At 40.2% G+C, this 12,454-nt stretch overlaps 1 protein-coding gene across 1 annotated transcript; it reads left to right on the plus strand.

The window, feature by feature from the left end:
• The first annotated feature begins 7,572 nt into the window (after nucleotides 1-7,572).
• Nucleotides 7,573-12,026, plus strand: LOC104318998 (claudin-8-like). The gene is given in 3 exon segments (XM_009920550.2): nucleotides 7,573-8,345; nucleotides 8,641-8,699; nucleotides 8,702-12,026. Coding segments are annotated over 3 exon segments (699 nt in total). The 5' UTR covers nucleotides 7,573-7,758; the 3' UTR covers nucleotides 8,755-12,026.
• Nucleotides 12,027-12,454: the final 428 nt, after the last annotated feature.

Genomic DNA, 12,454 nt, shown 5'->3' on the forward strand with positions numbered 1-12,454 from the left:
TTTTGGCTGCTCCACCTCTTTCTTTAAGTTTGATGCCCAAAACTGGAGAAAGAATCCCAGAGGAAGCCTCACCACTGCTGAATACAACCACCATCACACTGAATATACTTATTGCAGGTTGTCATAGCATGGGGTAAATGATTCACAAAACCAAGCAAATACCTTCTTTGAATATGTCAAACACATTGCATTTCTATCATTTCAGGTCTCAAGATCAAACTTTCCTGCACTGTGGGACTTAATCATTGACAGTACAATAACCAACGGGGTGTCTAATGCAAATTTCCTTGCTGCAGTTCCTCCTTTATTGCTAGATCTCTGAGGATACTAAGATGAGACCCCAGAGAAATCCTTGGCTCCAACAGTAGCAGAAATCAATGTCTGGAAATAGGAACATGATAGTTTCCTTCCAATATATCCTGTTGTTACTGTACTCACTCATAGATTCTGCATCCACATTACATTATTTTTACTCTTCTCCATCCCTTCAATGTCTCTGTTAATTTCCCACTGCTGTCTCAGATGCTTTAATAAGGTCCAAATGGATTAGAGTTTCTCAACTTTTATTTTCTATAAAATGTTACCAAACAAAAAACGAATCTGTTTTTGCTGTGTCCATGCTGCATTTTATTTAACCTTCCATTTACTTCTAGGTATTTATTCTTTTCTTCATAATGGATTTTAAATCATCTTATACTATTAGATTCTGACTAATGGGTTTCTAGTTGTGCACAGGGTTTTCCACCTCCCTTCTCATTCCCTTACTTTCATTGTTGTCCAGGCACACAGTATCACTCCCAATGTGATACATATGCTAACAGTCCTTGTTACCAGATTTGGAAGTGCACATGCTGAATTTCCTACAGTAGAAATTACTCTCGTTCTTCAGTTTGTACTCACAAAGATTTGGAGTTTTTTATCTACCTTGGATCAAGTCTTGTAATTCTGTCATGCTCTCCTTCTATATCCTTGTTGTTACTTAAATTCAAAGAAGAGGAGGGCTAACTACCTTTCTCAGACTCATACTCACAGCCTAGCATGCCTCTTCCCTTGCCGTTCTGTATTATTTGTATGCCTCTAGCACCTTTTATTATTCTATTTTTTGAAAAGCCTAATTTGGATTGACTTTTATTGAGCCTCATTTTCCCCTTAAATTTTCTGACCTCTTAGATGTATTTTCTTTGAAAGTTTGTTACCTTTTCTGTTCTTCTACAACATACCTTCTCTGTGGAGTTATTAATCCAGTTGAGTATCAACCTACAAGTCTCTCCTTTCCTTCCCCATGGGACTCACATTCCAGACACTTCCTAAGGAATTTTTAAGCCTCATCCACATTCACATCCCTAAGCTGTTCAGTTTAATTAATAAAAAATAACATGATTAGGATCAGAGGAGTTGTTCTCCCTCAATTCTCCAGGCACTTTCACCTCATTGGCAATGGTCTTCTACAGAGATACAGATCCCCTTATCTTAATGATCCTTCACATACCATTTCCTGCCTCAGGATGTGAACCCTGTTCCATTCCAACCCAAAAGCATCAGATTTGCTGACTCTTTTCCCACCTCCATTTTATACTTGTTTTTAAGTCAGTTTGCACATATCAGACTGTTTTCTATCTTTTTTTCCTTTCCCTTCCCTAACATCCAGCCCATTAACTCCCACCACGTGGTTGGTAGAAATAGTTATTAGACATTCCTCCTTCTGAAGTATTGCACTCTGTGCTAAACTACACATTTCAGATCTGGAATGAAAGCATCTGCTGCTTGATCATGGACAAAGAAGTTCAAATTTTGAATGGCTACACAGTATGCTGCAATTAGGAACAGCACTGGATTGCCCCTGAGGGGAAGCAGTGTGCCCACACTGGTGAATCATTTGTGCCCTTGCAGGCTATGGGCTGTCACTGTGCAGAGACACATCAGCCCCCAAACTACAGTGACAGTGGTGCATCCTTGGGACTGCTATGATTCACGATGCTGGAGAGGGTGTTCTGAGAGCAAGTGACAAAAATTAATTGCTTCCTGCAAAATACTCCTGCTTTGGTCTCTGTGCCAGCACAAATCCAAAGTGATTTATGACTTCCAGGAAGAGGTTCTTTTGTGTAAGTGCAGGAACAGCTGGTTGGCTGGGCAGGGCTTCCCCTCTCCTCTGCATCTTCTCTCCCTCTGTTTGAAGGGGAACTGAGGTAAATCGGGAGATGAACTCCACCAGCTACACAGGCCCAATGGGCAGGGGCTATGCTGCTGCTTCCTAGGGGACACCCAGCTTGCCAGCTGGGGAAAGTCAGCCAGGGTGTCCCAGGGAAGAGGTGAATCCCAGTCCTAAGGAGAGAGGAGTAATGGAACATCCTGGCCAGAAGCACAGAGGTTTGATAAAGGACTCTGGATTTGGGTACAGAGAGAAAGGTGAGAGTCTGGGGGTAGAGGGTGACCCTGGTGTGTGCTGAGATGACAGGTTTAGGGGTGTCATTGAGGGTAGTGGTGGCGGACCTCACGCTGCTAGGGTTTATTCTGGAGTTGGAAATGAAGAGTGTAGTTAGTTACATTCAGGAGCTGGCGTTTGGGAGAGGATAAGAAGTGAGTGGGACAGGACTGGACAGGGAGGAGCCCAAATTATAACTGAGAAAGATGGGAAAAAACCCTCTTCTTCAAAGTTCGAGACTTACTTCTTTAGTTACCTGCACTGCCTGGTTACTGGAAAGCTAGTTCAAGGGTGTATTGTTATGCTGTGCTCCAAAAGCAATCTTTCTTGGGATTCTGAGCCTAAGAACTTGTTTCTAACAGTATCAGGTAGTCTAATAAAAGCTATTACCTCCTTCTACAAACCTTGTCTCTCATCTATCTTTAGGCCACCACTGCCACAATATACCTTCTCCTCTTTTATTCCATCATAGTAAATCATGTAAATAAAGGAGTTCCCCTGTGCTTCATCCAGTAATAGCCTAACAGCATACCCTGCTGCTAACTCTTATGAAAACAATCAATACTGCCTTGGGAATTTGCCACTGTTACACTTCCAACAGCTTAATGTGAGCTGCACAATCAAATTCCCCCAAGTATTTTCTAAAGGAATGCTTTGAGGTCCTGTCATTAAACAGCAAAGTAAGATAGCATATTTTCTGGCAGGTTCTATTTCTGTCAGGATGGCTACTCCCTGTGCACAAGGTATTGAGGTGACAAATACCTTGTAAAAGCCTGAAGCAGTTTAGATGGATTAAATACTCAAAGGAGTATTTAATATTTTATTACTGTAGAGTTTTATTACACTAAACTCGAGTTCATTCACAGTGTCCAGGAGACAGGCTTCCTCAGACATGGAATATCATTAAGAGTTTGGCAGTTTTGTCAGGCTGAGAATTTCAGGCATGCTGAGGAAGAAGGTGGAAGATAAATATTAGTTCTTTTCAATTCAACTGTCAGTCATGGGTTGCCTCAAAGCTAGAGTTAGAGGTCAGCACCCAAGTACAGTGCCTATCATGTGGCTGGGGGAAATCCTTCTCTAAGCTACACTGAGCAGATGTTCCTCTCATTCCAAAATGTGCCACACTTGAAGAGAGGGGGAAGGAGATGTGCCTTCATCTTTTAACATATGTGCAGGCAGCAGTATTAAAGTTAGCACAAATAAAAAGGCCTCTCTTGGCTTCAGTCCATTTTCTCCTGAATTAAAACAGAATCAAAGTAACCTTTTGCTTCACCAATAGGCTCAAAATACAGTAGTCAATCAAAATACCATAGAAAGTAATGGAACCATTAACTCAACTTCATTGACCAGACCTTGTAAATAAAGTGGTTACCCCAGCATGTAATGAATGGACTAGTGGAAGCCACAAGTAGGGAGGAACTGATGCCATTCACACGTGTTTCCAAAACAAATGATCTGCAGACAATCCTAACCCTATCTGTTGTATGCTTAAAGCAAATTTTACGTGTAGAGAATGATCTAGGTCTACCTAGGTCCCCAGAGCCTCTGCCCAAGGGGACAGTATATAGAGTGACTGCAGAGCCACAGCCTGCTGCACTCCACATTGCCAGGCTTTGCAGGTGGTTAGGCAGCTTTGCAGCCTTACCGGAAAACTGCAGCCTCTGGGACATTAAGAGACTTAACTGTAACTCTTAGTAATCAGTAATCTAAAGTGTGCTTTTGATAAATCTGCATATTTGCCTGTTCCAAAAATGTTACAGAACCTTAAATTTAACTCATTATCCTGTAGCATAACTAGCCTACCTATTCTCAACGAGAGCTCATAATGAACTATGTACATTTTAGTTGTACGTTTGTACAAGATTAAAGTCTATTTGTCTATATACAGGTGCATGTATATGTATAAGGACTCTAAAATTCCATGTACATAGAAGATATACAAAAAGGAATGAAACCTGCTTTCTGGGAGGCAATTAAGTCCTTACATTATTGATGCCTGTAATTAATTAAGCACTGGGGATCATTGACAGGTTCTGTTAATCATATGGACTGGAGATGCTCTACTTCCCCCTTTTCAAGGGGCATCAACTTTTTAAAAGCTAGGTGGGGAACAGAAGATAATGCCCTAGGAAAAGATTCAAATGAACATCCTGATTTGAAGGGAAGAGAAAATGTAAATCTGAACAGAGATCAAGGTAAAGATTAGGTGTAATATGGTGCTTCTTCAGTTGCTGATTTTCCTCTTTGAAGGCAAATTTTGGGGTGGACATCTTTGCATAACAACTGGTATTCTCATCTTGAGGCAGGTAATCATCCAAATAGCATAACAGATGGATGATACACAGAATGAGGTGACTTCTAAAGTCTAGTCAGGTGTAAATTTGATTTTCCTTTTATTTCTTCTCACCTGACACTAAAGCCATTGTATCTGCTATGCCCACCATATAAGCATGTATTTAATTTCTACTTTAAGAGCTGTCTGATGTTGAGTGATTTTGAAGTAACTCAGTCAACTAAGCATTTCTTTCTGAGAGGTGAAGTGAGCATTTAAATGGAAGTAGAGTTCTCGAGGGTATACAAGGGCATAAGAGCTCCCTCCAGGCTGATTCAAGCATAGGAGTTTTCTGCCAAAGATAATTCTTCCAGTGATTAGCAAAGCCAGGGGTTCATTGGCATTTAAGAGGTTGATGAGATTTTCCAGTCCTCATGAGTTTCCAAGATGCTGGTAGTGTTTCTTGATTTATTTTTTTTTCCAGCCTGTGTCCTGTAGCTCATTTTTATTTCTGAAATTTATCTTCAAATTTCAAAACTGCCATTTATTGGTTTTCCTTTCCTGCTTCCTTCCCCTCAGGTTTCAATAACAAGAACCATCCTGCCAGTGGACAGGACATGCAGCAGTGTAGCCTGGATGTTCCTCTCTTACACCTACATCTACACTGGATGTCACTTACCATAGGTACTACTTCCAATTACAGATCAAAAAACCACTCAACCATTTAGCACTCTCTGGATCTATTGCTACACAATCAGCATATGATGCATTTTAATAGTATTTCTGCGAGCAGTTAATCTTCTATACAAACTTTGCCCTGGCTGTCACAGAGAGTAATTTTATGCATGACCTCAATGGCTGACCCTCCCAGAGTCACGTAAAGAAAAATTATTTCAGGACAATCCTGCTAGATAAGGTAGTCAGACAAACAGATTCAGGGCATTAGGCATGGTCTGTTCTCCAGCTGTGTATACCGTCAAAAGCTGGCTGCCTGAAAATGTTGCACAAAGAGTTTTTCTGTTGAAAAAATGACTTTTAAATGCTAGTTTTGAGAGGGCTTTGCCATAATAAGTTGATTTCTTTTTTGAAGTTAAAATAACAAATCAAAAACCAGTTTTGAGAATTCAGAGGTAAAAAAGTCCTACAAGATGAATGGAGACTGTACTCAAGTTAAATAGTACAGGTCTTGTGTGCAGTCTTCTTCTAAGGGAACAGTCTCCTGCCAGAGAAAGGAGTTTCTTTTAGGCAGGTAACCATCTATGACTTCTGATTTCATCTCTACACCTCCTTCTTTGTGGCATCTAGCAAAGTGCCTTAACTTTTCAGCATCATGGCATTCTTTTTTTATGTCTGCAGAAGAGTGATGTAATATTCATCTCTCTCTAAGAACAAATCTGATAATGTATTTAGTTTCTAAAGGTTACATTTCACATCTTAGCTGAAGACATTTTTTCTCTCCAGATTCCTGCTGGCAGGCTTGAAGGCAAAAATGAATTGCTCAGATCCCTTGGGAGTATTTTCCGCATGGACATGTAACATTATACTATATATCTTGTATTATCTGGCACTCCTTCCTTGCAGTTAGTAACTCTAGGAAGGAAGGGATTTTGTGGGTTGTGAGTGGTTTAGATGGGCAATTCACTTTTCATGGGTTTTAGCGTTTACTTTGAATATGTTGTGTAGGTACCTAAGGCTGTAACTAAATTAATACCATCAAAGGCAATGTCTGATATTTCCAAACACACAGAGCCCACAACACTACAACCCACAAGTGATTGAAGAATACATCTTTCTTTGACAGCACTTCTAGAGGTCTTCATCGTCTTTAGTGGGCCAATGTTGTTTTTTTTTACTAGCCCCATTGGTTCAAAGAGCTGGAGTAACCAGAAACGCATCGATTTCAACAACACCCATGAGTTGTCATCATATACTATTATCTCAAGGTAGGGAGAAGAAAGTAAAAAAAGCATAGTGCAGCAGTTATTCCTAACTTGCTCAAGGCAAATCAGACTTTGGCATGCTTTTTTGTCCGGGCTTGTAGCTATCTGTGCAGGCTGAGATACGTGCTTGTGGGAGGGATCTCTGACTTCTTTCAAGGTGCATTGTACGCTGAAAGAAAAGCTTATCCTTTTCATATTAGACAATTACCCCCAAACCCTCCTAATGTTACCGGGAGAAGATTATTAATATGGAACATAATGACAACACTACCCTTCTAATGGGGAGAGAGTCTCATAGAGGATTATTTCCTAACAGTGACCTCACTTGCGGATTCAAAAGCAGGAGCTGTGAAACTCTGCCAGCTATTTTCTTTGTCGTCCTTGTGAATTATGCAGCTGGTAGAGTAAAGCTTTGATGTTGATTGGAATACTTGACTTTCCTGTACCTGTCTAATATCATGATTATACTTTTGTATTTGATCAAAATGAGGAATCAACATTAAAGAGCTACACCAAGTACCTCCTAGCTTGATTTAAAAAAAAATATCAGATGTTTTCCCAGGGCTGTAGCACTTAGAAAGTAAGTCCCACTCCAAGTCCAAGTTTAGCTTTTGTCATAAGAACAACTGTAATAACGTATTTTATATAATATTTTAACAGATAGAAGTGCAGATTTTCTGTACTAGATTTCAACATAGCTGCGATCTTGTAGTTAAGAAGTTATTAGCCCTGCAATTAGGTACCTTTAATTGAATCCCTGACACTTACTTAATTATAGCATGACTACAGACAGACTATGAGAAGCAGTAAAATCAACTATGACACACACCTCCTAGTTTCCCATTGGCTGGAAACTTGTTAGGCTTGATGGGTAGGCGCTGTAGTCAGAGAGGATTTCAAAGCAAATAAATAGCAAGTCCTTCTAGCCAGTCAGAAATGGATTTCCACCTGTCTGAACCTCAGGCTGGAGTGAGCTGCTTTTAAAAAAAAAACCCAACAACTTGCTGTATGAGGAAACTACTGGAGAAAATATTCCCTCTCATACTTTATATTTCTTCTATGAAAAAGTGATTTTGGAAGACTTTCTAGGCCACCTTGCTTGAGGTGTCTTTTTCAGAAGAAGCATGGCTTGCTGTGTGTTACAAATCACTGGTCTAATATTTGGAGGTGTTGGCATGGTCGGGACTTTGGCAGCCACAGTTATGCCGCAGTGGAGAGTTTCTGCCTACATTGATGGCAACATCGTGGTGTTTGAGACCATCTGGGAAGGACTGTGGATGGACTGCATCAGTCAGCTGGGCATCAGGCTGCAGTGCAAATTCTACGACTCTGTCCTGGCTCTCCCCCCACCCTTGGAGGCGTTCAGAGCCCTCATGTGCATTGCAGTGGTCCTGTCAATCATTTCCTTTTTGATGGCCATTGTTGGTGTGAAGTACACTCACAGGACCAAGGAGGATGCCCAGGGCATCAGTATCTTTATACTGGCAGCTGGAGTTGCCTTTCTCCTGACGGGCATCCTCGTTCTCATCCCTGTGTCCTGGACTGGAGGTAGCATCATTCACGACTTCTATGATCCAAAAGTTCCTGTGCCACTGAAACGAGAGCTAGGAGCTGCTCTCTATGTGGGCTGGGTGAGCACTGCACTTCTCATCGTTGCAGGAGCAATGTACTGTAGCTTCTGGTGCTGGGCTGATACATCCTCAAAATCCAGGTATCCGTCACTTTCCTGTCACAGGTTGCACAAACCTGACTTTGCAGGAGGGCCGTCCCTAAGTGTGCATGCCTATGTGTAGTTGCTACATGTGATCTTTCTGCTTAGCATGTCGATATGTTCCGATTGACTTCAGTGTCTAATTAAACTCTGCATCTGTAATGGAGGAACAGTTTTGTTCATTTGCTATTTACTATTGACATACATATCTGCTTTCTAACATGCTTACAGGAAATGTTATTATGTGGGCATTATGTTTGAGCACAGTCAGAAGAAAAATCTCACCATTTTACAGGAATGAAGAATGGTATAGGAACAGCAGCAGCCAAGAGTCTCTCAGAGAAGATGAACAGCACATGGTTTGGCTGGAAGGCAGCTGCTGTGCAATAGCACCATTGCCCTCCCCTAACCCATGGTGTGCAAAGAGAGCAGGGCATTTTACTCTAAGGTAAAATCTTCATAAGGACTGCTCTAGGACAGTGGTGAGAAGCATGGAGTTGGCAGCATGGCTGAAGCAGCTGCTGAATGGAGAAACCCCCAGCACTCTGACTTCCAATATTGGCACACAAATGTTCATGCTCTCCCATCAGAGGCCTCTATGATTGACTATGGATTTCACTGATGCTTGTGGAATTGGTGTATCCTTCTTACCTCTTCTGCAGGGCACAGAATCCAGCTCATGGAATAATAAAATTTTTAATCACTTCACCAGACTTTGTATTACATTTCCGTTGCTTGCTACCTCTCATTTTTTATGACTTCTCCTGTTTTACAGGTAGCACCTCCTCTTGTATGAAATTCAGGACAGACCATCTGTCTTTATGCACTTTAAAGCACCGTGCTAATGTAAACTATAAGTAAACAAGCCAGGCAATGTAAATATGTAATCCCCACTTGCCCGTTGGAGGATCAAGAGTTCCTGCCTACATCTTCCATCACACCCACAAAAGCCAAGCCCTGATGTTGTTCTGACTGTTTTGTGTTCACAAGATTTATTTGAAAATGTAGACTGAGCAGCCTTATGCCTGTCTGTCCTTTGTGCAGAATTCAACAGTATTTCCAGCTGTGCATTTTTTTTTCACGGCTGAAAACTTGGAACTTGCTTTTGACAGTGTCCATGTCACAACATTGACCAGTCCAAAACATTCTTTCCAGTTCTTTACACAGTAGTAATGGATAGTGTAATTTCATTGATAATTTCGTGACACAGGTACTCAGTTTGATCCTTTTCTGTGTCTGCGACTGGTATCTGAAAAAACAGGGTGTAATGACTTTTTGCGTTGAGCAGAACAATGCCTCTATGTATTCATTTGACTGTTCAATCTGAAGCAGAACATGGAAAGCTGCATTTAATTAAACAAGCCTTTTATTGACTTCAGATGAACCTAAACAAAACAGTGCCGTTGAACACAGGTATTCATTGCATATATTAACTAATGTGCATTTATTTACATTTAAGAGAACCAGCTCAGATCTTTTAGTGGGAATTTTCTAGTCACCAGAAAACAGGTTTAATGCATCCTGCTCATCACTTGAGCAGTCAAATCAGCACTTATTAATTCCAGATGAGCCTTTAAGAGAACATTTGTAAGTAGGTTTTCTAGTACTAAAACATATTTTTTATGTTGTCTTATAGCTGCCAATGTCTGTCACAGCAGCTGTCATTGGGTCAGACAACTCATTTCACTGGAGTCATTCTGTTGACTTTGGTAATAATTTATACTACCATGAGGACCTTCACCTATTATTTTATTGTATTTATGTCCTATAATACATATTTTGTTTAATAAGGAACTATTTGGTGAGTAAGCTAGAATTGCATTTTTGGGGTTTATTCAGATATGACATTTGTGATTAACAAAGCAGAGGATGAAGACATTTGCAATGCAAATATGATACATATTTATATGTAGGTAATGGATTTAAATGATGATGTATTCAGTGTAATGCAACTTTATGCAGATGTAAGTGCTGAAGAAGTAAGTGCAATTTTCTATAACATTAATTAAAGGATCCTGAAAGCTTTCAATATCAGTGGTTTCATCTAGAAATCAGATTTGAACTGGCTGTGCCATTTACACTAGTAACTTTATTTTCAAAGAGTTAAAAGATAAAACTGCTTTATTTGAGCATTTAACATTCATTTGAAAGAAAACCTAAGCTCTTTACATCTAACATTAACACCTGATGGCTGCATATTGCTCCATTTCTCTCTTTTACCAGTTGATCAAAAGATGAGGTCAAACAAAATCTCTAAGCTCAGACAACCTTGTGCTTGCATGTGGGTTTGGAATCTGACCTTGATTCCAAGTGTACAGCTAGGCTGGGCTGCTGTTTGGATGTCTGGGGTTTTACTGACACAAACGGCAATTTCTGGTGATGTGATTTAGCACTTATAGACTCACCCAAATATGTTTAAGAGTCTGTGACATTAAAATTTCTGAATTTGATGCAGGAACAAATTTCTCATAAGAAGCTAATCTGCAAGAGGTGTAACACAGTGATTAACCTTCTCCCTTTGAACAGAACAGAAATTCCCTTATTGTGGATTCTGATGGGGGAAACCCCATAAAGATGATTACTAGACATTTTACCTCTGTATGCAAGGAATGCCGAGTAAACTGTATGGGTACATTTGCATCTGCTAAGGGAGACAGGTTTTTTTCTTCCTCCTTTTCCCCTATTCAAAACCTGTGGTGCTCAGAACTGACTAGTTGGGAGCTGCAGTTTGGAGGTATGAGTAAGAAAAGGAAGTTTTAAGGGCTTTAAAGAAAAACTGTGGTTGAGCTTTGAAATTAAACTGCTGCTGTTCATGAGTTTTCTGAGGGTAACAGGAAGAGCTTGGCTTGAGGGGAGTGATGGAGGAGCTTGCACAGATCTCTAGTGCCCAAGTCTGCACCTTCTACCCTCCGTCTGCTGCTCCAGGAGACCTCCTGCCCCTTCTGGGTTATATCCAGCCAGACCCCATCTCAGGTAACCCCAAGTGTCTAAGGTGACTCTTGAAGTTTATTTAGGTGGCTGAACATGTCCTTCTCAAGTGAGATAGGTGAGGAGAGGATGCTCAGGAACACGTGTAATGAGGCAAAGACATTAGGGAAAGGGCCACCTCTTCACTCCAGGGCACAGGAGGGCTGTGGAAACAGAGCATTGGTTACACACTACATGATGGAGGACCAAGAGGAAGCAGGGTGTGAATAATCGCTATTGACCAGACTTTTATCTCAGAAGAAAAGGCCTAGCATGTGGGTGTCATTTGATGTGCGTGGGCCAGGGATTATTAAAATGTCGTGTCAGGTTTTTGTGTACTGAAGCTCTGCTTTCATTGAGGAGTGGAGGCGGTAAACTTGCTTTAGTGATGTTATGTTCACATTAAACTTCAGGCCTGCTGTATTTGTTAATAACAGCTGATTAAATATTATGGTTAAATATCTAGTTTAATATCCTGATGCTATCATATACTTTAATATTTTGTGATTGCAGGACAAAATTACTTTGGAAATAAATGTGAATAGCTGACATTCTGCTATGTATTTGAAATAAATGTATGAACCCTTCAGGTTTTTTTTTTACCATTGTATCACTGTTTCTTTTTTATACTAAAGTGAATGAGTGTATTTCCCCATTGCCAGGGAAAGACAGCTTCAGTATTTTTATAATGTCCTTTTCTGATTCAGTCTTGGTTTTTACATTATGCTTTGGGTTTTGCTAGATAATAAACAAAGTGGGTCTGATTCCGTGGGAAACAAAATACACAAAACTGATTTAGTGCTGACTACCAAGTCTTGCTTATAAGAAGTTTCCTGAAGCAAATTGATATTTCAAAAGCTGGTCCCAAAATGTATATTCATCTCTGAGATGAAAAGAAAAGATTCTGAAGCAAATAATCCACCACTAAGATGCAGCCAAGGGAATATATTTATGCCAAAAATGACAGCTTAGCAAAATATTTCATTATAACAAAAACATGAATCAGACAGGTTTTGAGACAAATAAATACATGCAGTCATCAGTCCTGATATGCAGAGACAATGATCTGTGTGAAGGACATTAAGACTAAATGAGTTTATGTTAAAAAAATATTACAACTCTCCTGAAAATCAGTGTGAGGA

Source organism: Haliaeetus albicilla, chromosome 6 (assembly GCF_947461875.1).
Source record: "Haliaeetus albicilla chromosome 6, bHalAlb1.1, whole genome shotgun sequence".
Lineage (NCBI taxonomy): Eukaryota > Metazoa > Chordata > Aves > Accipitriformes > Accipitridae > Haliaeetus > Haliaeetus albicilla.